This window comes from Vitis riparia, chromosome 9 (genome assembly GCF_004353265.1).
Source record: "Vitis riparia cultivar Riparia Gloire de Montpellier isolate 1030 chromosome 9, EGFV_Vit.rip_1.0, whole genome shotgun sequence".
NCBI classification, from domain to species: domain Eukaryota; kingdom Viridiplantae; phylum Streptophyta; class Magnoliopsida; order Vitales; family Vitaceae; genus Vitis; species Vitis riparia.
The window spans coordinates 4,491,556-4,518,077 of NC_048439.1; the positions used below are offsets into that span (position 1 = coordinate 4,491,556).

At 34.8% G+C, this 26,522-nt stretch overlaps 4 protein-coding genes across 5 annotated transcripts in view; 2 read left to right on the forward strand and 2 right to left on the reverse strand.

The window, feature by feature from the left end:
- Positions 1-2,340: 2,340 nt before the first annotated feature.
- LOC117921594 lies at positions 2,341-5,328 on the forward strand. The gene is made up of 3 exons (XM_034839525.1): positions 2,341-3,037; positions 4,946-5,017; positions 5,105-5,328. Exons 1-3 carry the CDS (start codon positions 2,411-2,413, stop codon positions 5,105-5,107), a joined length of 702 nt encoding a protein of 233 aa, XP_034695416.1. The 5' UTR covers positions 2,341-2,410; the 3' UTR covers positions 5,108-5,328.
- Positions 5,329-10,729: 5,401 nt separating this feature from the next.
- Positions 10,730-12,702, reverse strand: LOC117921966. Its single transcript, XM_034839910.1, has 2 exons — positions 12,473-12,702; positions 10,730-11,550 (listed from the first exon to the last, which is right to left on the reverse strand). The coding sequence occupies exons 1-2, from the start codon at positions 12,651-12,653 to the stop codon at positions 10,943-10,945; spliced, it is 789 nt and encodes a 262-aa protein (XP_034695801.1). The 5' UTR covers positions 12,654-12,702; the 3' UTR covers positions 10,730-10,942.
- A 1,306-nt stretch (positions 12,703-14,008) lies between these two features.
- Positions 14,009-14,842, forward strand: LOC117922468 (transcription repressor OFP14). The gene has a single exon (XM_034840599.1). The coding sequence runs from the start codon at positions 14,009-14,011 to the stop codon at positions 14,840-14,842; it is 834 nt and encodes a 277-aa protein (XP_034696490.1).
- Positions 14,843-18,053: 3,211 nt separating this feature from the next.
- LOC117922531 (regulator of telomere elongation helicase 1 homolog) overlaps positions 18,054-26,522 on the reverse strand; it is a 41,256-nt gene continuing 32,787 nt past the window's right edge. For both annotated transcript variants that reach the window (XM_034840671.1, XM_034840672.1), the window contains 6 exons: positions 23,256-23,326; positions 22,527-23,138; positions 21,836-21,981; positions 19,399-19,493; positions 18,614-18,688; positions 18,054-18,519 (listed from right to left, as the gene is read on the reverse strand). In XM_034840671.1, the coding sequence (XP_034696562.1) occupies positions 18,684-18,688; positions 19,399-19,493; positions 21,836-21,981; positions 22,527-23,138; positions 23,256-23,326 (929 nt within the window). In that variant the 3' untranslated portion in view covers positions 18,054-18,519; positions 18,614-18,683. The remainder of the gene's footprint in view (positions 18,520-18,613; positions 18,689-19,398; positions 19,494-21,835; positions 21,982-22,526; positions 23,139-23,255; positions 23,327-26,522) is intronic.

A 26,522-nucleotide genomic window follows, 5' to 3' on the forward strand; every position in this document is an offset into this window, starting at 1 on the left:
TATAGTCCTTAATCTTGGTAGTTAAAGAGTCGAGATTCATTTCATCTATGTCTTGATCAAGAAGGCACCACAATAAAGACTTGCTTGACAACTATGTCGCTTGAACGAATTCAGTGGCCTACTGAAGCGATTTTGAATAGGTTACCCGTTGGACCTATGTTTGTCAGAGTGTGCCCTTCTATCACTTTCAGTCTTTTTTTGCTTGAACGGAGGGGCCATTAAAGGTATTGGGTATCAAAAGCAACCTACTAGAGTTATCAACTCAATCGATTTAAACCATTCTAAATGCCTTATTGAGCCCGAGACTTCATTACTTGCCTCACACTTCGATACCACAGGGGTGGGCAAACTTTTACGACTTAGTGGTGAACCCAAACTTGCTAGCACGTCGAATAGTCTTGTCCACCAAAGTGAACATTCAGTTTCCAAGCAATTCATCCCAAACACCAAAGTGAACTTCCAAATAAGATTCATTAGCATAGGTACCAAGGGTTGCGATAGGTTGCATATGAGGAACGGATCCCAAAGTAAAGTTGATCTTATCCCATTAGCAAAAGGTGCCTCTCTATTGGTCAACCACACGCTACTTGACACAGATTTGGCTAGCCAATGATAAACTAGACATGACCCCTAACCTTTGACTCCCTGACATGCAAATTTCTAAGGAGAAGGCTGGCTCCTTCAACCAATCAAAACCTGGCAAGAGAAACCCATAAAAAGAGGACCACGAATGACAAACGACCCAATCTGCTTTCTTCACAATTTGTACACTCTCCGGTGTTTAACGAAACCAAGGATTGGTTGCGACCTAGATAATTAACAAATAACCGCCCCCAAAGGTTTGTGCACCAATAGGACCATAATTGTGAAAGTCTATTGAATCCAAAATGGACCTCATCAATAATAGATGATCCATTGGGTCTGACAATATCTAAAAGAAGAGAATCATTAAAGTGCTAGAAATGGAAATAAAGATAAATTACAATAACATGGGAAAGACATGCTTTATAATCCTAACAATGATGGATCTTAATTTCCACAAAAAAATGAATTCCTATGATATTAATCATAAGTAACTAGACAAGTGATAAATGAAAAATACAACATATTTACTATTCCCAACGTATGCTATATGGATGTAATGCCACATAGCACATCATTGAAAGTCTGGATTCTTTTTCAATGGGAAAGCCCATGGGACATGAATCATTTGACCACCGGCATACAATTCAATATTATTCATCAAGATTGTATATTCAAAATTTATCAACAAATAAAGACAAAGAAAGTAATTAAGTGTCAAACAGAAAGCTCAGCTAATTAACAAAAAAATATGATGGTGCCATACTGCCCATTAATCATTCACTAGTTGAAACAAAAAATTATTGAAATTTTTATAAATAAATAAAAAAATCATTATAAAATCCTTGGAATCATGAATTTAAATTTAATTCCTTATTAGAATAATAAAATCTTTGAAAACCGTAAAAAATTTAATCAAACCTCCAAAATAAAATAATTAAAAATGACCTTATAAATTTCATTTTTCTTATATATATAAGATTATTTCAACTATTTTTTTGAAAAACATTTACATGACATATATATCTTTAATATTGCAAAATTTTATTGTAGTTGATAAATCAAATAAAAACTTTTTCTAACAATTGAAATGTTTGACATTTAAAATTTTTTTAAAAAAATCAACAAACAAAATGATAGATAAAGTCATGAAATCATGAACTTAATTATTTCATTAATATAATAAAAACAATTTTTAGATGCAATTTAAAATAAAATCTCAATCTTTTTTTTCAAAATTGAAAAGTACCTCACTTAGAGTGTTAATATTATAAAACATTTTAATATAAGAAGTTCCAGTATCGATTTATAATATCGATTGTTAGAAGTATACGATGAAATTTATATTATCAGATCTAAATACAAATATATGATATTATGATACAAATATAAGATCAAATTTTTTTAAAAAAAATGAGATCAAAACTTAAGAGTAGTAAGATACAAATTTAGTTACCCAACTTTAACCAAATCCAAGAATAGAAGAGATGAAATGCAACATCACCTTCATTCCCTAAACCAAATCCACAATTAGTGTGTCATCAAATGACTAATCAATGTGGATTGTGGTTGAGTTGATTTTGGAAATGTTAAAACGGGTGCCTAACCAATGTGGAGTGATGGTACGGCCCTCACTAGAAATTGTTGAAATTGTTTGGAGGTGGGCCAGCACGAAAATTCCTAAGAAAGAGGTCCATGATCATTTTCCACATCCAAACAAAACAAATAAAGAGCATACAAACAAATCCCCCAAACAAACCCTTATTCACCTTCCCCACCACACCACCAATTTCCTCACTTCTCGCCCCTAATCTTTCCCGAAATAGTTATGGCCTCCTCCAAGTCCAAATCCAAGCCGAAGCCGAAGCCCCAACCCCAACCCCAGTCCCAGCTCCCACCACAAACCCATCCCCAGCTCCCATACTACACCCCAGTCCCTTCCCAGCCGGCTTCTGAGCGAAACTACGTCGTTTTGCCCCTTTACATCCCCCTCCTTCACCGCCGCTGCAACAGGTTCCGCCTACTCACCGCCGCCTCCGTCCTCCTCCTTGTGGCCTCCACCTTCGTCCTGTGGCCATCCGACCCCGACGTCAGTATCGTCCGCCTCCGGCTTAGACGAATCGCAGTCCACACCTTTCCGCGGCTGTCGCTGGACGTGTCCATGTCCTTGATGGTGAGGGTGAGGAACGTGGACCTCTACTCCATGAATTACCGGTCGCTACACGTGGCGATAGAGTATAGGGGGAAGGAGCTGGGGAATGTGACATCGGAGGAGGGGCACGTGAGGGCTAGGGGATCCTCGTTGGTGGACGCGTCGCTGGAGCTGAACGGAGTGGCGGTGTTGTCTGACGTCATTTTCGTGTTGGAAGATCTGGCAAAGGGTACGATCCCTATTGATACGGTGACTGAGGTTCGTGGAAGCATGGGCTTCCTCTTCTTCCAACTTCCTTTGCGGGTAAGCCTTTTATGTTTAGACATCCTTTTTATTTATTTATTTATTTTTATTGTGGATGAAAATATAGGCCATAAGAAAAATAAGGATACATATATATAGTTCCATAGAAAACCCTAAAAAAAAAAATTCACTATTAAAGAAGAAGAATAATCCATTATATAAAAAATTAGTAAAAATGGGAGAGTATTAAGTCACTACTATACAAATCCTTGAAAATCTATGCACAAAGAAAAAAGAAAAATCCATAATTTTTCTTCACCATGCATATTACATCGTGAATTTAACTAAAAAAAAAGGAAATCAGGTTTAGATATAACGATAACTCATTTTATCTCAATATATCGATTCGGTAGATAGTTTGACATATTAGAATTAATATATTATGGTGTAAAATTTAATTGTCATAAATTAATACATTAGAATTTTCCTCAATTAGGGTGTAGAAATCTAATTGTGTCAACTTGTTTGTGTTGGTACCAACTCATCTACATAAAGTGTAAAATAAAACCCCTAAACAAACCTATATCAGGATGGTTGGTAGGATAGGATATATTTGGATTGTACGAGAAATAAAAAATAAATTATAATTTAATATTTATTATTAAAAAATATTAATAAAAATAAATAAATATATGATTAATGATATATCTATATTTCACATCTCAACTTAAGATTTTCAGGTCTCTCTTTAAGATTATCATAACTCATATAAAGAAAATATATATAAAAAAAATGGATAATGTATTATACCATTTAAACTATTTCATATTCAACATATGATATGATATATGATAATTTTTGGGATTAGGGCAGGCTTGAAACCAACTTTTCAGTCCTTCAAGGCCTACTAGGACCAAGATAAGGGTGGGGTGAGCCCAAGCTAAGAGGACTTGGGCTTGGTCAGCTTGTTTACATGACTAAGCCTGGTGAAAGATTGAGAGGACAAAGTTACATTCTAACGTATAATGAGTAATGAGTTATTAATGGTTTTTTCAATACATTATGGGTTTATTTGATAATTATTTTCGAGAATAGTTTTTATTTTTCAAAAAAAATAAAATTAGGAAAATACGATTCGACAACTAAATATTATTTTCTGTTTTCTATTTTTATGAATATATAAATAAAAAAAAAAACATCTTTTAGTTGTTTTATATTGTTTTCACTTATTATATAAAATGATTAAAAATAAAAATAATTTTAAAATATATTTAAAAATATTAAAAACGGGTTAAAAATATTTTAAGTTTCCAAACAGACTTTTGTTCCACAAAACATCATAGAACAATTTTTAAAAAATTATTCTTAAAAAATGTTTTAAAAAATAGTTACCAAACAGACCTATAATTTTCTTTTTTTAAAAAAAAATATAATTTATCAAACATCTAATTTTATTTAAAGTGTTTTTAATACTAGAAATAATTCATTTGTAATTGTATAGATATTATCTGCTGTGAGTTTAAAATAAATAATATTTACATAATTAAGGATAAATCGTTACAAATGATATCAAAATTGATCTTTAACCTTGATACCTTGATACGGTCTCGTAAGTGATATTTCTTTGTTTGATTATGCAATCACTTAAAAGACAATGAGAACAATGAATGTTGTGTTTGTACGGGCTCATTGTTAAATGAAAAAAACTTCTTAAACATATATATATATATATATATATATATGTACATATGTATGTATATACATAAGTATATGTTTATGTATGTATATATGTAAGTATATGTTTATGTATGTATGGATTCATGCATTTTGAAACCATGATGACCCTGTGCGACTCACAAATTGGAGGAGTTGTCATTGGCAAAACCTCACTGTCATCATGGGTTATATATTGCCGGATTGCAGATTCAAATTCAAATTTCTAACCCTTAAATCTGCATCCCTGCACAGACAAAAGTATCATGCCAGGTTTATGTAAATACAAACACTCAGAAGGTCCTCCATCAAAATTGTTACCCTGAGGTGAGACCACACCCACCCATGAAAATCGATTCCTCATTCACTGGATCATGACTCCTCTCTTTACTCACTACTGTTTTTTATGATCAGTGACACAGCTCCAATGGCATCTGGTGGCCGGAGCCAAGCTAGCTACAAAGTCTGATGCTGTCCCTGACCTCTAAATATGTACATTTTTTAAAGGTCTAGGTCGATATATATATACATATACCTGTTTCTGTAACTACTGTAATCAAAACATGCTGATCTTCGCTTTTAGATTCATGGCTTCTTCTACTATCTTTGGCATTCATATAATAAGAGTAAGGGCTATATATCCATGCTCCATAAAAGCTCTACATGAGTTCCCTTTATTTGGCTATGTACAATAATTTTATACATGAGAAATTCATGCAGAAATACCATGGAACTCGATTCATATTCGACCAACCCATTTATATTCACCGCGGTGCTGCCTACACCTGAATGAGCCCGGGTGGCTCGTGGGTGAGCACACGCACTGCCTCACCATCCCACCACCTTCATTCGCTCCACCCACCACCCCAATTGGCGATTCCTGTTGTCTCACGACCTCCACCCTCCGCCGTGCTCCGCTTGCTGGAACCCGGGAACTGCCCAAAGGGAGGTCTGGGTGACACATCTGGTTTGGAGAATTGAAGTTGAAGAAGAAGAAGAAGAAGAAGAAGAAGAATTTTAGAGGAGGATAGAAACAGAGAAAAGGAAAGATGGGAAATGAGGTAAAGTTTTGGATTGATGCTGCATAAAGAGTTTCGGTTTTGGTGCGCGTGTGCACACGCTGGTGTGGGTGATGGGGCGTTATATGCAGAGGAGGTTCACCTCTCCTTGCTAACACTTGGCAAAATGAGGGGGTTTTGTGGGTGATAACGCGCCACCTGGAGGGGCTGAATACTTTTCCCCTGTCTGTTTGGAAAGAAAGAAAATGGAAGTGGGAAAGAATCTCAAGTACCCTTTGTTTGGCTATTATCACTTTCTGTTTTCTTTCCACCTACCTTCTCGACCGTCTTTTAGTCCTATCACCAACTATTCATATAAATCATTTATTCTTGAAATTTCTGAAAATAATAATAATAATAATAAATATAAAAAAAAAAAGGTAAATTCCAATTAAGGATCCATATTTTCTTTCTTCTTGGGTGGGTAAGTTTTGTTAACTTTTCTTTTTCTTTCCCAACCTAGTCCATAAGCAATCTTCTTCATTATTAACTGATAGGCACGTGAAGATGGATGCTTTATTTGGACTCTTTTTCAACAAAATAATAAATAAATAAACAAATAAATAACTCTTATAAGATGTTTAGTAATAGGATGAGCCTTAAGCACGATACTTATATTTAATATTATAATTTAAAATTAATAATAATGTAAATATAAAAGCTAATATTAATTAAAAGTCTATTTTATTGTGTTTTCTTAAACTTAATTTTAAAAATTGTTTTTTATTTTTTAACTTAAAAATAGTTTTTAAAAAACATGGCTAAACAGACTTATGTTTAGTAAAAATGACTTTTACTTGTTTTCTAAAAATTGTTTTCAATTTTACTTTGTTTTAAAAATTGTTTCTAAAGAATAACAACAAAACAATGTTGAAAATTTTTTTAAATGATTTTTGGTTTTTAAAAACAGATACCGTTCTTAAATCATATAACTAAACATAAGTTATAACATTATTTCTTTAATGGTTCAAAGAGAACAATTCGCAAAAAGAAAAAAGAAAGTGCTAAGAGAGACAAAGTTAGAATCGTTTTCTTATAAGTGAATCTCTATTAATGTTGTATGATGAGGTGTGTGCATAAAAACTCGACTCATGTAAGAGTTTTGGGGGTATAATTTTTCAGTGATAATGCATTGTCCAAGTCCCCCTTCCCTTCATGGATGTGGATCAATTTGATCGAACCACGTAAATGACTGTATTTGTTTTTTTTTTTACTGCATTGTTGATCGAATTCTTGTTAATTTCGTATATCGAATTCTTGTTATTTGGTTTTTTCTACAAGAAAGTTTCACAATATATATATATATATATATATATATATATATATATATAATTTATTTAAAATATTATTTATGGGAGTTGTTTTGCAAATGAGTTGAGCCTAGCCCCAAATTAAGGCTTGAAATTCTCAAGGTCAATGAGAGGAACTCTTCAGAACAGGCCAAGGGGATTCCACCTACATCCATCCTTTTTCTCCTTTACACTCCATTGTATTTTTTTTTCCTTTTAAAAATAAAAATTTGAAATTACAATTTTGCCTTCATCTTCTTCATCAAGCTCACCAGTCCAAAACTTCTGACCAATGCTGGGGGGCTCAAAAATATTCATGAGCCATTGTGAATGGAAGAAGGTGATCTCCATTAGCATTATATGATTAAAAGGGATAAAATAATATCATATCTTTTAAACCTAAAATATTTTTATTTTGATAAAATAATTCTGATTTTTTTGGGTAAAAAAATAATAATTTTTTTATATTAAAACTTACGTATAAATAATCTAAAGATTGAAGGATATTCATGTAAAAAAAGAGTTATTTTTCAAATTCGAACATTAGATCATTTTATTATTTTTAATTAATTAATTTTGGATCATTTGATAAAAGGGTGAAATAATCTTCAATATCAAAGTTGACTATCTTTTAAACCCTTACATGTAAATAATCTAAAAATTGAAGGACATTTATGTAAAAACATAAATTATTTTTAAAATTAAAATATAAAAAGGATTGAAATTACAAAATTCACATCATTTCATCCTTTTAATCAATTAATTCTTTTTTTTAATTCTCCTTACAAAAATGCAATTTCTCTCCTGCCCCTCATGCTCTGAAATTTCCACTCAAAATGTCAATTTTACCCTCATAATGCCATGTGCTTTGACTTCAAATTGCCATGCTTTTTTTTTTTTTTTCCTTTTTTTTTTTTTTTTAATTTGATTGATGGGTGTATAAATTCATATACCACAAGCATTTACAGCATCTCTCCATTGAGAGCTATTCAACTTCAAGTTCCAAGGTCCATAAGCTCAACCACTCTTCCTCCCGCACTGCAGTCTGCAGCCATGGACATCAAATACTGCTGCAGTTCAGGCAATGAAAGCATCATCAGCGACTGCCATGGCTTGTCCTCTCTCAACTTTCTGGCCAGTGGATCAAGGGCACACAGGTGGAGAATGCTGTGGAGAAGAATTAAGAGAGAAAAGAAGAAGCTGTTCAATTACCCAACTCCAGTGCATGCCCCTTATGATCCCTACACCTACTCTCAAAACTTTGATCAGGGTCTGACCTGGGCTGATCCAGATAATGCGTCTCGCTCCTTCTCTGCTAGGTTTGCAGTTCCCTCTAGAATTTTTGAGGAGAGTTGAGTGGTGGGGTTTCATGGAAGATATGTATATGAGCTGTGTATTTTGATCTTTGATCATGGAAGCTGAGGATCAGTTTAGTTGTTAATTTGCTTAGTTTTCAGGGTTTGTATTCTTTTTTCTTCTGATCATCAAGTGTGTTTTCTTTGTCTTCTTCTCCTCCTCCTCTCTTACTTCACAAGCAAGTGAAGGTGCCTTGTTTTGGACTTTCTTCATTGAAACTTTTTCCCAATAGAGGTAGAAGGAAACAAGGAAAAGCAAAAGGAATCTACTCCATTTGTTTTTTTGGTTTTCTTTAGACTTATCTCACATCACATGACAATAGTAAAGGTCATGGGAAAGGAAAATCCATGTGCACAAGAGAATATACATACAACTACCTGATATATTATTCCACACTGAAGTTTCTGAATTATACTTTCTCTTTAAGAGCATTTCCTAATTCAAAAAAAAAAAAAAAAATCTTAAAAATTACTTAATTTTTATATTGAGGGGATTGGGATTTAGGCATACAAGCAGGTGTATGGGTTACAACTGTGTTGGGAACTGAGTGCTCGTGATCTTGCAGGACGTGGGTCTTTAACTACCACAGACAGATTTGTCCATCAAAGTACACATCTACATGTGCTGCACTTGCATACAAGATCACAGTGGAAATCAAATATTGCAGGGTTAATCACTATAATGCCCTTTTAATGCTACCATTTCTGTGTCCAAACCATTTTTCTAGGGGTAGAACTGACCCAAACAAGTGTGTTTCATACAACACAATCATTCATTTATTCATTTATTTATTTTCTTCTTTGAAACACAACTCATCTGGTCAAGCATATCTCCTACAGAAGGGCCTAGTTGTCTCATTAATAATCATATGTTCAGCCACATCTTAGAGGGCTCTCTCTGCCCCACAAATGAGGCCTACTATACCTTTATGTGGGGTTCTTTTATGGGGCTCTGCCCAACGCCCTCATGAAATATGGGGTCATCTTCAAAATTTTGGGGCTCTGGTTACCATTTTCCAATTTATTGTATTCTTCTATGGTAGATAATTCACCGGGGATCGGCCTGAATGACTCAACTACTTCAGTCGGTTTGGTGGTAGGTGTAATTGCACATCGTGGTACACGCCGGTTTAATCATTGAATGCTGCATTAAACATGCCAACTTCTTATTACCGAATTTCAATTTTAGTCGCGGGCTGCATGACATGATCGAGATGTCGTATGCGAGTTTCTTAACGTTGACATAATCCAAGGCTGCTTTGTTATATGTAGACGATGACTATGATAATAAGATAAGCTTAACAAGTGTAATATGGATGAACCTTTTTATGAGGAGCCCACAAAGTGAGGATGGGGATCCTTGAGGGCACTTACACCAGCCATCCATAAGATGTAGACTGCCTTTAAGAATTGTGTGGTTGTGTTAGAGTAGAGATTTGACGGCCTCAGTTGCTTAGTTAAAGGCATCTTCTTGAGTCTTTCTGGGGCTTGGTGTTGGGGACAAACAGTCAACCTGAAAACAACAAAAGATTGGGTCCAGAATGATCGACTTGAATCTCTCACTATCTAGCAGGCCATGTGGGTTATAGAGAACTCGAAGATGGTCCAAAATCCCTCCAAGTATTGGTCCCCCAAGTCATTGAATGAGCTCTAGAGTTTGGGGTGCCTGATCAAAAAGCTCATTTCATCCATATCAGCTATACTCCACAAACCATTCATCAATTCTCACCTACTACATTTATGTTTTCCTCTTCCTATAAGGACATGTTCTTGGCAGCCATTATAGAAAGTTGCACAAAACATTCAATGTTCAACAAAAATGTGTCCCCCAATATGTTAGATTCAATTGCTATATGCCAAATGTCAAAAAAAAAAAGGTGATGAGAATCAAACGCCTCATTCAAAACTCTCTTTCATCTGTCTTTGCCTGAAAAGTTTTCCATCGGTTTCCTGCTCTGGTTTAGAGCAATAAATCAAGCACTTTAAGCTGCAACAGATCCAACCACATGACCAATTAGAGACTCAGTACCCACGGTAGATTTCACTGTCTAATGATAATTCCTTGGATTTTCACAAGCACAAAATCCAGTATGAGATCAAATCTGCTACTTGATGATAATAAAGCCTATAGATTTGATAACTATCTGGACTTAACCACTTGTGAGTTGGGAATTAGAAAATCAGAATACTTGACAGAGAGGGATAGAGAGAGAGAGCGAGAGGGGGCAGAAAACTCAGACATTAATTTGTGTTTCAGAAATGGTCTAAACATGGATCTCAATGTAGTACTCAAAAGTTATGACTGTAAATAAATAACAGGAACTGAAATGGAAGCAATTCATTACAAGGGGGCATCTTTATTTCTGGGCAAAAAGGCAGTACAACTTTTGTTCTGTGACTCCAGAGCTTGGAGAGCGGCAACAACACTGAGAACAACCACATACAATAATGGCATAATGTCAGATAAATCTGACAAAAATGAATAAATATAATCAAACAGAAAAAGAACTTTCCACGGGGAAGTTGTGTATTGTTTGATGAGGGAAGGAGCTACAGTAGAGATAGGCCACACACGACAAGAACTGCATAGATGCTGCAATCAATGAAGATTGCACGGATGGACTGGTGCACCACTAAGCCTGTCTCCAAGACCTTCACTGCTCCTGCCCATGTCTGTGCATCTTCTTGGAACATTGTTCTTTCTCCTCCTTCAACCTTCACAAAACCCCTTCGCTTTTCAAGAACTAGGCGTCCCAGCACAATTGTTACATCAGTTAGCAGGAGCATGTAAAGAGGCCTTGAGGTTATAATGCTCTCTGAACTTACAATGTTTCTTCCAAACAGTGCATAATCAATATAAGATAGAACTACCAGAAGGGCTATCATGGCTGAAGAAATGGCTCGAGTATTCTCCGAGGCCATGATGCAGGAACTTATTTGTTTAGGGGTGAATAAACTTGAATCAGAGCCCGGAGGTTCTGAAGATGGTCCTTTGACCATGGAAGTGACCAACACTGGCTGCATATGGGCCCTGACTTGCAGAGGAGGACGTCGGTTAAATTCTACACTCGTCTCGCACTTGCGCAACGGATGTTCTACCTTGCCAACAGCATTTCCTCTTGAACCCAAGGCATCACTGTGTTCACCATCAGGACTAGCTGCAATACAAATACAAACAATGGCACCTTGTCATACTATATCATCTCATTACCCATTAGAAAGATATTATCCCCAAAACTAGGTCATGAGATCACAACTGAGATCTAAGACTGAATGAATTTTGGTCCCGGATAAGGAATTCATCAAACACTATTACAGAGTTCCATTCAGCAGAGACTCAATGTGATCAGGGTAAAATCAGTGGACTTGGAAGCCATGAATCCTAAACTTTGGAAGAAAAAAGAAAAGAAATTAAGCTTTTGAATTGTAGGTTTTTCTTTCCATGTGTTTGGAAGCCTAGAAAATAAAATCCCCCAATATAATGAACTCTCAAAAAGACTATTTGGCTAAGTTGCAGTGAGAAAATTTTTCCTTGGAATAAAAAAAAAAAGCCATAAATGGAAGATCTAAATTTTAAATCATTTTCTTTTTCCAATTTCTCAGCAACCGAATGGAGCCATCCTAGACATCTCAATAACAACACCCAGAATTCTTCTTCTAGAAATAAACCGGCCTATAGTGCATAAGATTCTCGCAGTAATTTTCTCAGCATCCAAAAAGGAGAATAAGGGTGCAAATCAATGTACCACAAGTCAATTCCACCAAGAGTATCCAGCATTTATTTTCTGAAATAAACGAGCACAATACAAAGGTTCAAATTCTAAATTAATTCTTCTCCTTTCCCCACATTTTCTCAGCATCCAAAAAGGACACAGAAGGGTGCAAACTCATTCTATCCCAAATCAATTCCTATAACAACACCCAAAATTTATTTTCCTGAAAGAAACCGATACAACACACAAGATTCAAATTCTAAATTCTTGTCGTCTCCCACATTTTCTCAGCATCCATAAGGAGATAGCATAATGGTGTCAACTCATTCTTCCCCAAATCAATTTCAACATGGAATGATGGTGTTACCAGTGATATAATCCTGGAAGGGGAATGATGGGGTTGAGGCAGTGTGGCAATGACGTGGTTGTTGGCTGGATGTTGAATGTGAGGCAGGCAGGCTTTGAATCCGACCCGTGATCAAAGCCAATCGGTCCGATTCTCTCTCCATGATCTTTTTTCTTCGGGCTTCCCTGCTGCTTATCTCCATCTCCCCTCTTCTTCCTCCTCCTCCTCCTCCACTTCTTCTTTTCCTCTGTTGTTTGATTTCTCCTCTACGTTCCTTCTCAAATGTCTTGGTAGTTATTTCTGTTGGGTCACATTTGGCATGCGACGTCGTTTTATGATGTGCAGACAGGCGTCTTGCTTTGATACAAGGCATCGTTTATTTTCAATGATAACAAAATTTTGATGCATAAATTATTTATTTTCTATAATTATATTTGCCTCGTATAAATATACTTTCAAGTGAATTTGACTTGAAAACAAAACATGTTCAAATTACTATATTAGTTAATATATCTCGTGGAATTTTTTCCTTTATCTAATGTTAGATATCATAATCACTCTCCACTCTCTATGCAAATACAATATCCTTATTATGACTCATCGAATTATGGGGTTTGGAATCAATTTTGATATTATTTGTAAACCATTTAGATATTATCATCAAGCCCAAATGACCCTCATGGTTTTATCAAAATTACCTTTCCTAATATAAATACGAAGTCCTTGTTATATTTTGTAGGATTTCATAATCGGAAATCAACTTTACTATCATTTATAACGATCCACATTCAATAGTATAGACACTGATTGTTGGGGGGATTGCAATACTATCGGGTTGACCTATCAACCTGACCCAACCTGATCGCATTGCACCTCCGACACCGGGTGATACGGTATGCCTATGAAGTAACCTAGTCAAATTGAGTGTTAATTTACCTAGCCTGGGTGGACTGGGCTGGGCTGGGCTCTCAGCCAGCTCATAATACTAAAATCAGGCTCAGATGGAGCCCACATTCAGTAACTGGGTCAGTACCATATTCAGACAAAATGTATTCAAATAGAATATATTCACAGAAACAAATTGTTATCACTAAAAAAAAAAGTTCAACTATTCATTATCGTCAAATTTGCGTTTTAATTTTCTTTTCTTTTCTTTTCTTTTCTCATTTATTATGGGTAACCGAGGAAGATGAGTGATATTTAATAAATTTAAGTAAGTTTAGAATTACTTAATGGATATTAAACAAAAATAAAACTTTCAAAATTAAGAAATATTTACCAATATTAACTGATTCAGATTTAATACCATTTAAGCCAAAACTCCAGCCGAACATTTAATTTTCCATAATATCATCTTAGATTCTCCTTATTGTCCTCAAATTACCCAGAAAAGGGCCAAAATCTAGGAAAATGGTAATTTCAATGCATTAAGGTAACGTTTTCCCAAGATTTTTTTTATTGTATATGTTACTTTCCACATCTTTTTTAGCTATAAAACTACCCCATCTTCGTTGTTTTCACAAGACTCTTTCTGGCCAAACAAGCAGAAGAGGGAAAATGCCTAGGAAAATTCAGAAGTCCCTTCAAGATTACCTCTCCAAGCTCAAAAAGCCCACCCCACATATCCAATTGTCTGCTAATAATGCTCTCTCGGCGTCGATAAATCGGATGCTATTAGGGTGTAAATACCCTAAAACGTTAATCGATGTTGATCGTGATCAAACAAACAGGCGTGGATCGGATCATGGCCATGCTGCCACACTCTCCGACATCGATCGCTTTCTCTTTGAGAATTTCAGGTCACTCTATCAGAAAAATGATGATGATGATGATGATGATACCAAGAAGCGAGAAGAAGAAGAAGAAGAAGAAGAAGAAGAAGAAAAACCAGGTGGGGTTTTGTTTGAATCACCGAGGATTATGGATCCTACATCGAATATTTGCAGCTGCCACAGATTTTTCACAACTCCTTGTTCTTCAAGTTCATTAATGGAGGATGCTAGGGCAAGCCTAGCAGTATCATCAGAGGGCATTGCCTCTAGCTATGCAACCAGTAGTACCAGTACTGTTGATTGTTCTTCATCTTCTTCCAATGATATTAAGGAAGTCTTAGCTCCCCATGACTGCATTGCAGTGTTGACGAATTCACCGAATCCATACGTCGATTTTCGACTCTCCATGCAGGAGATGATCGAAGCCCGATTGCACAGCCATGAAAAGGTTGATTGGGATTTCATGGAGGATCTTCTCTTCTGTTACTTGAACCTCAACGATAAGGACTCGCACAAGCATATTTTACAGGCTTTTGTAGACCTAATCTGCGTTTTACGCCAAAAAACCGACAAAGTTTCGATGAATGCTCGAGGAGAAGGAGAATGGAGAAGGGAATGAAGAAAGTTAACGTAAAATTTTAGTCATCTAGACTCCATTGATGAAGAACACAAGACACTGCATGGAAACCTAGGGTGGGTCTTGACTGTCTTTGGTTTATTCTCCTTAGGGCTCACATAGTCACATGCAATGTGCAAATATTGTAAAGAAGGTGTTTTTTGGAAACAATGAAAACACTTCTGTTTTATTTATTTTGCTTTGTTTATGGTTTAATTTCTTGTCTTATGTGGTTTTTGGTGGGATTTCACATATTTCAAAAAGTGGGTTGTCTGTTGGATGTTCCCCGGTGCTTTCTATCTTAAGTATAAATCTTACGTTGGAAACTCAGAGCATGTGATCTTGGTAACCTTCCTTAAGTTACGGTTATTGTAGGGAGTGATGCTTATAGACTATATGTATATATATCTCGTTGCCTTGATTTTGTCAATGTTTATTGCCACCGATTTTGTTGAAACCCTTGTTGAAAACCCTAGACCAATTATTTAATTTTCCAATTTTTCTTATGGGCAACCTTTGTAATTTAGCGGGTTATTGTCTTATTTGGATAGAGTATCATATGTGCACTATATACCCAAAAGAAGGGTCTTCCAATTCTACCTCCTTCCATCCTTTTTCTATACCTTCTACCTCCTTCCATCCTTTTTGTACACCTTCTCGGGAAAAGTGTGTTACGAAATACGCATACAAATTTGAAGTTGTTATTTAAAAATAATTAGTATTTCGTATACTTTTTTATCAAATATATTACCTTTGATCATTGAGATACTAATATTTCGTATACTTTTTTATCAAATGTATTACATTTGATCAATGAGGTACTATTTTTTAATAATATAAGTATTACATTTGACCGTCGTAAGTATTACATTTGACTAATACAAGAGGACTCATATTTTATAATTATTTTTCGTAATTACTATTTGCAACACCATTCTTACCAATGCAATATTTTACATTCCTAAACTACCCTCTCTTATTCCTTCCCCCCTATCTCTCCTCTCTCTTCTCTCCTCCCCAACCTCACGTCCAATTGCACTCTTTTTTATTTTTTTTTCCTTTTCTTTTTCTTTTTTTCCAACCCCCACCCCACGTAAACTTTGTTTTTTATTTTCTTTTCATTTCTTTTATTTTTTTCACACTCAATTGTTTTTCATATTCTTCTTATATTTTAAAATTAAAATAATTTCTTTAAATAATAAATTATAAAATGATTTTTTCACCAAAAGTATATTATGTAAAATGATTTTATTATATTCAATGTTTTAATGTGAAATTCATAACTCAATTTTTTAAAATAAAAATTATTATTAAAATTTTAAAATAAACAATATTTAATTAAAATGGTTTTTTTTAAAATATATTTTTTATTGTGTTCAATATGAATTTTTTTTAACCCAAACAAAAATATTGAATTTCGTCATTTTGTATTTCATATGTGATTCGTAGTCTTAATCAACTAGAATTTAGGTTCAAAATATTGAGAGAAGGTTAGAGAGAATTCTTTATTAAAAAGGGTATATGTAAAAAAAAAATATGACAAAAAAATATTACGTTTAACAGAAGGGATGTTACAAATAGCAACCCCTTATTTTTATATGAGTGTGTGAAAACATTTTTTTTTCCTTTTTCGTTTTCAAATATAAAATAGTCTTCCTTTATTTTTATTGTTATTTAATATAAAAGGCATGTGCCCTTGTTTTAAATGGTTAGAGGGCTAAGATGGAAAGAAATAAGATACCCAGAAAGGGAGATATCATTAGGATATCAAGGTTTTATTTGGAAAATATTTTCGAGTACAGTTCAAAAAATGTTAGTAGAATAAAAATTTATTTGGAATTTGAAATGTTCTTTAACTTATTTTTTATTTTTTAAAATATGTTTTAAAAATAATTTTTATCCATAATACTTTATTTTTAATCATTCCAGTATTCATATAATTATTTTTTAAAACAATATTTATAAAACAAGTAAAAACAATTAAAAAATATTTTTTGAAAATATCTTGGCTTCTATTTTTAAAAATAAAAAATTATTTTTTATTTTTTTATTGTTAAATGTGTTTTCCTATGTTTTGGAAAAACAATTCCCAAAAGAAACTAATATTTTGGGTGAGGTAGGTGAAGGTGAGGAATAGGATAATGTGAACATTTTAGTATTTTACATTTTTTAAATTTTCTTTTTGAAATATTTGTATAACTCTTAAAACTCGCGAAAGAAAATCAACTAAGGTGACATTTGTTTTTTGGCTTAATAGATAAAGTCAAAATATTTGACTTTTTTTATTCATTAAAAGTAATATGTTAATATCAATAGATATAATTAAATCGAATCTATTGATAATAAGTTTGCTTGATTGATATCAATAGATTATTTTTAATTGAATAGAAAAAAGTTAAAATATTTAACTTTTTCTGTTCAATAAAAAAACAGACACTAAAAAAAATATCGGTGTTTGCCAAACTCTGAAGAAATTGAGAATGTTGAATATGAATTAGAGGTATGAAATTAAGAGTTTTGACCATGATTCGATGATTATATTTGAAGAAATTATTTGAATTTGAATCTGAATTGTGAATACCTAGAGATTGGAACACAACTAGAAGCCTAGTACCATCCAGATGTGTAAACAATGAGAGAAAAGGGTGCACCGAGAAGTCAATAAAATACATCAAAAATTGGTGGATTCCATCCGCAGATGGTGAATCGTGTCGTTGAATTCACAGCTCATGGCATTAATGCAGCCTAAATTTAAGGATACATACCTGGCTGATCAACAGAAGAAACATTCCCTTTCCTCCATTTATTTTCCTAGAAAATGAAGGAAAACAAGGGAAATTAAGTATACACTGCAATCATCTCATTCCATCACCAAAGATCTACCTACATGAATGGGGTGGATTTGGTACAGGTCGCTCCTAGGATTGAAATATGAGCGGACCGATCTACCATTCCCAACTCAAGATTTAGGTTGACATGAACAAGATTTGAATAGATTAGGGTTAAACTTGAAACTTGTATTTTTTTTGAAAAAAAAAAAATCTAAAGCTTCAAACCCACCCTTGCTTTGACTACACATCCCCAAATGCATCCAATTAGGGGCAGGCTGAAGTGGGTTCTCGAGATTATCTACCAAGTTGCCATCCCAAATTGAAAAGAATGATGAAACAATTTTCTTTCTAGTCTTCTCTCTTTGATTCCCGAGAACCAAACATAGCCTAAAAGAGATCAAGTTTACAATAACTATTGCAATAATCAAAACTGTTTACAGGAGAAAAAGGCCTGTAATAACATAGATTTCATGATCTCTATGAATAAATTTACAATAGAATTGAAGATTCTCTTAAAATGTGCTCTTTATTCTGTAAGAAAATAGTTACAGACACTTGATACTTAAGCCTCCAATATTCCACCTTACCCATTCCATAATCATCAGCATTTACATTAGCTGTAATTTGTTTGGCTGTGAAACCCCAAAATCTGAGGTTCCTTAACATCCAATCTTTCCTGCTCCATCCAGATTTTCCTTTTCTCTCCTAAGCTGGTGTGTTGCAGCTTTCTACCATAATGCAGAATGGAGTTTCCTGAACCTGATGGGCACTAAATCTTACCAAATTGCAATGGTGCTGAGAACTGCATTTTTCTTTCAAATGAAGGTAGATGATTATCAGCTTCAATACCTGGTTAAAACCCACAAATAATCTGTAAGTTAAAATATACAGTCTAACTAGCCATCTCAGGTGCAATACTTCAGCAATTAATATAAGTACTTACATTTCTCCTTAAGTCGGATATTCTGGCTTAGCCACGCAAATTCATGCCATAACCATTAAGTTTCCAGGATTTAAGCTGCACCATAAATATGAAGAGTTAAAATACAAGTTTCCTCCTTGAGGAAATGCAAAAGAACAAGAATCAACATGAAAATATTGGAACATAATGTATTAGTCAATGACTGCTCTGGAAGTTATATTCAGCCACCAAAACTTTAGGGGCAGCATTCTTTGCAGTCTAGCTATGGACACCCAAACCCAGAGAGGGAATGGTCACTCTTGGGCATCTCTTCCTCATCCATCTTAACCATTTCCTCATTTTCAATCCTAGGGGTTTTAGAAATTGCATTTAATGAATTCAACTTAAGCCTAATTATCTTGAAAATTTTCAATTTGTCTAAGCAATTCACCATAACTCTTGGTTTTCAATCTTTCATCAATCATAAATTGTAAAGAAATAGGCCATTCTATAGAACTTTCCTTTATGTATCCAACCAATGCATCTATAATAGTCCCCAAAAAATAGGGGATTAATTTGAGCCTTTAAAAAATAGGGACTTAATTTGAGCCTAATAATTGTCATTTTAACTGTCTTTAATATTTTTTTTATTAATAATGCATGACTATGTCATACATCTTTGAAACTTCAGTTTATTGGCTTGATGCTCCTTCTCTAAAAATCTACTAAATTATATCCCTAGGAATTCCATCATATGATTGATCTAGGAGAGTAAATGTGCAAAATTTAGATAAACTTTGGTCAAGCTACAAAATATTAACACTCACAAGAAAAGGATTCCTCGGTGTCAATTGTTTCCTCATTATTTTTAAGATATTGCTGATATAGAGACTGATACTTTGCAGGAATATAATCCTTGAATCTGTTAACAATGGCAAACGAAAGAGTGAGATCCTGGCAAGTTATGATTAGAAATAATTAATCATAAAATAGCAACAGTATAGAATGTGAAAAAGGTAATGCATAGAAAAGAGAAAATAAAGTAATAAAACAAAATTGATGCAGATGATTTTCAGCCCCATAATTGAATAGTAGAACTTTTACAAGAGTACTTATCAATAGTATTGAATGTGAAAAGTGATGAAAAAGAGAAAATAAAACAATATAACAATAAAACAAAATTGATGCCGATGATTTTCAGCCCTATAATTGAATAGTAGAACTTTTACAAGAGCACTTATCAAATTCAAAGCATAACACATGTAACTGGCAAGCAACCTTAGAAGCAAATGAGCTAATTTTTTGTCTGATCATAGATAACCCACTTTCTAAGAAACATGTGTTTGAGTTCATTATTGTAGGCTTCTTAAAGATCTATGATTGCTGAAGAGATGGTTACTCCAAGCACAATCAATAATTATGCATACTGAGCAACTAGCAAAATGTGCGTCTCTTAATATATTTTCCAAAAAGCAACTCCAACAAAAATAAGGGGACTTTCACAAACAGAATCTGCTGCTAGACATGATATATTCTATTACCAGTAGTCTGAAACATGAATAGACTTGAGTTCAATAGTATTATTTTAATTCTTTTTATTTATTTAGATTTTGTAACTGTGTACCAGTAGGAAGCACAGATTTCAAAGAACTTTCATGGTGCAGTCAGCCCTTTATAATTTGGGAGGCCATGATGGTAGTTCCCATCTTGTAAAATATGAACTCAACCTTTCATTTTGAAAACCTGAGCTGATTCATTTCAATTCAAGAAGCTTTGTAAAGGAAGTTTAGAATTTGATGAGAGAAAGAATGCATCAGCAGTTTAGAATAAAAGAAGAAATGGCTGGTTCGTTTATTTGGTCCTTTTGAGGAACATTCACTCACTTTAAAATGATAGAAAGACAAAGAGAGTTGGGAACTGTACCAGAGGCAATGATAATTATTTCATTGGAAGGCAAATATGGTAGATTCCTTGAACCGCTCGTTAAACCCTTTGGTTATTGATAGCAGGAAGAGGGACAAGTTGGGTTGCTGATAGTGGGAAGATGGACAAGTTGGTTTGGAAGGCTTCAAAGAAGGTCTTTCTCAATTAATAACAGGTCTATGGCATCTAGGTGAGCTTTCTCCTTTTCCAGTTGAAGAGACACGGAATTTAAAGGAGTCATCTAAAGTTTGGATCTTTGTTTGGGAGACAACTTGGAAGAATATTCTCACATCTGATCAACTTATAAAGTGAAGTTGGTCTATGGTAAATCAGTGTTGCCTCTCAGCAGAACACATTCTTCTACACTAAGATTGGACCTCAAGTTTATGGTCTCTGGTTTTCACTTTGCTTGGTGTGTTTTGGGTTCTTCCTCATTTGATCAGAGACACCTTACTCAGTTGGCATAGCATTTTTTGCTGGGCAGATCATAGAAAGATTTGGACATTGATCCCTTTGTGCCTCTTCTGGACCATATAGAAAGAGTGCAACCATAGAACTTCAAATAGAGTGGCCAATTTTGGCTATAAAAAGTGCATTTCTAAAAACGTTGTACATGGTTACACAGGGAATCTAAAACTTTATTTGTTGATCTTGTAGATAATATGGGAGTTGGCTAGCTAGTCTGGTGTTACACTAGCTAAGTTTTCTTTGTACATGCTCTCTGTGTGTGTCTCCACTATACTTTGTGTGTACATGAGTTGCACCCCTTGTTGTTAGGCATGTCATTATATATTTACTTTTTAAATTTGCCAATCAAAAAAGAGTTAAAACAGGAGAGCAATAGGTGCATCTACCTACATTCAAGATAGGTTCAATTTTCCTCCTTTTCCTTTCTTCTTTTTTTTTTATTTTTTTTTTATTTTTGCTTATTGTAGGTGGTAGTTGAGGCACAAAACAAACTCTGAAAAATGTGATACTAGCAATGAATTAGAATAATAGATGGTGCTTCTACGAGAAAAGCACCTGTTGCATTGGACCACACTAGAAACATTTACAAAGTGCATCGTACAAAAGAAAATAAAGAACAAAAAAAAAAAAAAACTGCCGTTGCATATCAAATTGAATGGTTTAAACACCTAAGTGCAGTTTAAGGCTACAATAAGTGCTCTAGCTGATTTTTGTTCATATTCATTTGAGGTGTCTGATTAGCAATGAACCTTAGCACCCAGAGTCAAAGGGACATGAAAAGTGAATAATAAGAAACCTTATAGAAGAACTCGAGCCTAGATTTTGAATTTGCATGCAACTGTCACTTATACAATTATAGATAGTACTTCATACCTTTTAAGAAGAGGCAGCCTCTCAGGCCCAGAAAATAATCTTGCAATGGATTCTAGAACTTGGCCTATCTTCATTGCTTTGGACTTCAGAGCCTTCATGAAACCCACAAATTCTTTATATTCAGCAGTGCTGAGTTTCTCTTGAACCTGTAAGGTTTAAAGTCCAAATAAAAATAATCAAGTTAAGGTTGTTCTTAGATTCTTAATATGGTAGAACATATGTAAATTTGACAAGTGAAAAGCTAAGGCAGAAATATTTCTGCAGAATCCAATGCATGGTTATTTTGGACCCATTTTTACCCAGGAAATGCATCTCAAGAAGCAAGTTTAAACAGCAGGTGCAAAACTTTCTGGAAATTTCATGGGAAACAAATAGTTAACTTTCAAAAAAAGTGGGCGGGAGACAATTTTCTTCACTATTAATGCTTCCAGGAAATTCTTTTGCTAAGCCCCTTTTGGTGATAACAGAGTCACATCCTCAAACCATATAACAAGGACCCTCCAATATAACTGTTATTTACATGTCAAAGCATGCAACACTTGACCATGTTATGAGGTTTCTATGTTGGGAACCTCCTATTGTGTCAGCAACCAATCCAAACATTCAGTTTTCATGTTAGGCAGTTCTTAGACTTGTTCATCACAGAAAATGTTGACACTAGTGAATCATTTGTGTTACCAAAATACTTCACCTGAATTAGAAAAGCAGATCCTCTTGTTTCCTTAACACTGCAAGGTAAAGGACTAGACTGAACACCCTTGCCTTTCTGACTGAGGAACTCAGCATCCTTCTTTGGAGAATCATCTTCAAGAAGCATGGCTGAACCAACCTGGGTCTCTCTGTTTGTGCCATCAGGCAACTGTGAATTATCATGTTTCACTGAATGATTGGCCAAATGGTCATTTGATTGTGCATTTTTTACCATAAATGGATGATGATGGGACATTTCAAAATTCTGCATCGCATCTGGATCAAGTTTTTCTATTCTACGTTTCTTTGCAGTACAAGTAACTAAAACTTCTTCTTTGCTTGGTTTTTCACCCAATAAAGAACTATTAAAGGAATAAGGCATTTCACTGTTTGAACATTGCATAATTTTCCTCCCAGGGATTAGCAATGATTTCTTTTTGGAGAACAGATCACTAGGACTGCTCAATGTTAAAGACTGCTTTTGCTCATAAGGAGTCAGAGATGAACGATTAGCAGGAAGAACTCCTCCCAATTGACTAGAAAAGTTGCCTCTTTTAGCTTCAAGTACAGAAGACAATGGCTTCACAAATTTATCTTTATCCATTGAAATAGTCTGCAAATAAAGATTAACTGAGATGAGAAAAGGAGGAAATTGTTGAGACAAATAAAAATTCCAGGACATTTTATAACATAAAGCATGATAATATACAAAGAAAAAAATCAATGTTACCAGAGGAGTGAGAGAGTTTTCTTCATAAGATCTTTCCAGGGGCTTGGCAATTTTCATCTCATTTACATCCCCTGTATAAAGACATTTACCATTAGCTGTGCACATTGAAACTATCTTTTTAATTGAACATAATAGAAGTCTCTGCAATCATCTATTACAATGGAACATCAGGCTAGTTGCATTAAAAAAATGAAGAAAGAAATCAGTGACTATATTGAAATTTTTGCAGAATCAAATTGAACATTTTCTGAAGAACCCATCTAGCATATCTTATAGCAATTGACTAGCACCAGCTAACTCAACAATACTTGAAATGATTTGTCTTAGACTCATAAGTATGTTTCACTTGGCCTTCTCTACATTGCACTTTGTCAACATAAAGCCCCGCCATTTTGACCAATTCCTACAAGTGTTTCATTTTCAATATCTGCCGCTAATAATTTGATAAACCAATTTAACTTATTAGCCATAAGGCCATTGAATCTGGCACAGCTAAATAGTCATTAGGAATTAACTCATAAATTTCTTAATGCAAGAGTTCATCTCAAAGCAATTAGATTTAAAAGGGGAAATGAAAAAGAATAACACAGAAAAACCACCACAGGCCAATTTGATGATTTCAAAAGATTTGGAATATCCTTCAACTGGTTCATCTAACTCCTCATCTAATACCAGTTTTGAAGCATGTTAATCTATCAATTGAACCCAAATGCTTAAGCTGTTAGCTAATGGATCCACGATATATATCAAGCTGATTGAGTTAACCCTAATACCCCACCTCATGAGTAGCCTTCTTTGGGCTTGCACATGAAGTTTAAACTCATGACCTCTCGTGAACCAAGGCTCCTATACCATATTAAGCTACCAATTTGATCCAAAAGTTCAAGTGGTTAGGTAATAGGCTCACAATGTGAATGCATGTATTCTTGAAATCAAACATAAGAAAGCTTAAAAATCCAAAGAAACATCAACTTCAGTACTAAGTCAAAAGTTGCTTGATGAGATTAGAAGAGCAATATAACCTGAATTCCCATGAGTGCACAAGTAAACAAATCCACAGCTCAAAGGCAATTTCAATAAATGGAGGCATAAATAAGTTGTCTTAGACAATTAATAGGCCTTTTCATTCTAATTCTTCCATAAGTGAACCAACATAAGTCCCTGGTTAAGATACATTTCTAATATTTCCACGCTACTACATGAGTCTTTACACAAACTGAGTGTTTTCTTTTATTTTCCCTTTTGAGTGTGATGTGGGTTTGTGTTTCCTAGTGTTCCCATAGTAAACCTCGTATTCTTCCCTTGGGCACATTTATCAAATTCTAAATAAGCAGACACATCTGATCAGTTAAAAGTTTCGACTTTTTAGGGAGGAAAAAAAGATATATCCTGCATGCTTTGTCCCAATTTTGCTAGGTGCCATCTTGACATATCACAGCACCTCTTGCTGATACAGAAATGTCTTAACTAATACACAACCTGACAACAGTAGAAATATCTCAAATTATGTCTAATTGCCACACCATCCTATTATCTCATCAAATTCACTGAGAGAATTGAAACAATTCTTTTTTTATGGTACTGCATCATATAATGTCGTGTAATTGACAAAAGAAACTCTTAAGAGTGGAAGATGATGTTTTCTTTTATAATGTTTGAGCACAAGCTCGGGATAGCACTGAATATAGTATGTATGTTTATTAATGTTGTTGAGAGAGAGAAAGAAAGAAGAAAAACCTTAATTCTCATTCATGTAATGTCTACTTACAATTGAGAGATATATATATATACAAGGCTAGGAGTCCTAACTACCATACATGTGACCTATATTAACAAGGAAAGATTATATACTATAAATACATTATATTCAACACTCCCCCTCAAGCTGGAGCATATACGTCATATGCACCAAGCTTGTTACAAATATATTTAATCCTAGGACCTCTGAGAGATTTAGTGAAGATGTCTGCTAGTTGATCATTTGAATTAACAAAACTTGTAGCAACACATCCTGATGCGATCTTCTCTCTAATGAAATGACAATCAACTTCAATATGCTTGGTCCTTTCATGAAACACTGGATTGGATGCAATATGTAATGCAGCCTGGTTATCACAGATGAGTTTCATCCGTTCATCCTTTCCAAAACTCAACTCCCGAAGAAGATGTCTCAACCATATGAGTTCACATGTTGCCAAAGTCATAGCTCGATACTCGGCTTTAGCGCTAGATCTGGCCACTACATCTTGTTTCTTACTCTTCCAAGATATTAGATTACCTCCAATAAAAACACAGTACCCTGAAGTGGAACGTCTATCTGTGGGTGAGCCAGCCCAATCTGCATCTGTGTAACCAACAACCTGAGTATGACCTCTGTTCTCGTACAACACACCTTGGCCTGGTGTACTTTTGATATATCGAAGAATGCGGATTATGGCATCCCAATGGCTATCACATGGTGACTGTAGGAATTGACTAACAACAATCACAGGAAAAGAAATGTCTGGACGAGTAATGGTGAGATAGTTCAATTTACCTACGAGCCATCGATATCTCCCGGGGTCTCTTAAAGGCTCCCCCTGTCCTGGTACAAGTTTGACATTCGGATCCATAGGTGTGTCTACCAGTTTACAGTCTAACATACCGGTTTCTTCCAGGATGTCTAAAGCATACTTCCTTTGGGAAATGACCACACCAGAACTGGATTGAGCTATCTCAATTCCCAAGAAATACTTGAGTTTCCCCAAGTCTTTGGTCTGAAAGTGGGTAAAAAGATGTTGCTTTAGTTTCTAAATACCATCCTGATCACTGCCTGTAATGACGATGTCGTCCACATAAACAACCAGATAAATACACTGCCCCAAGGAGTTATGATAATAGAAAACCGAATGGTCTGCTGTACTGCGAAGCATGCCAAACTCTTGAACAACAGAACTAAAACGGTCAAACCATGCTCGAGGAGATTGTTTCAAGCCATATAGAGAATGGCGTAACCTGCACACTAAACCAGACTCCCCCTGAGCAACAAAACCAGGAGGTTGCTCCATATAAACTTCCTCGGCAAGATCACCATGAAGGAAGGCATTTTTAATATCCAACTGATAAAGAGGCCAATAACACATAGCAGCCATGGAGAGAAGCAAGCGGACAGAAGCAATCTTGGCAACAGGGGAGAATGTGTCACCATAATCAGAACCATAAACCTGAGTATAGCCTTTAGCAACTAAGCGGGTCTTAAGGCGATCAACCTGACCATCAGGACCAACC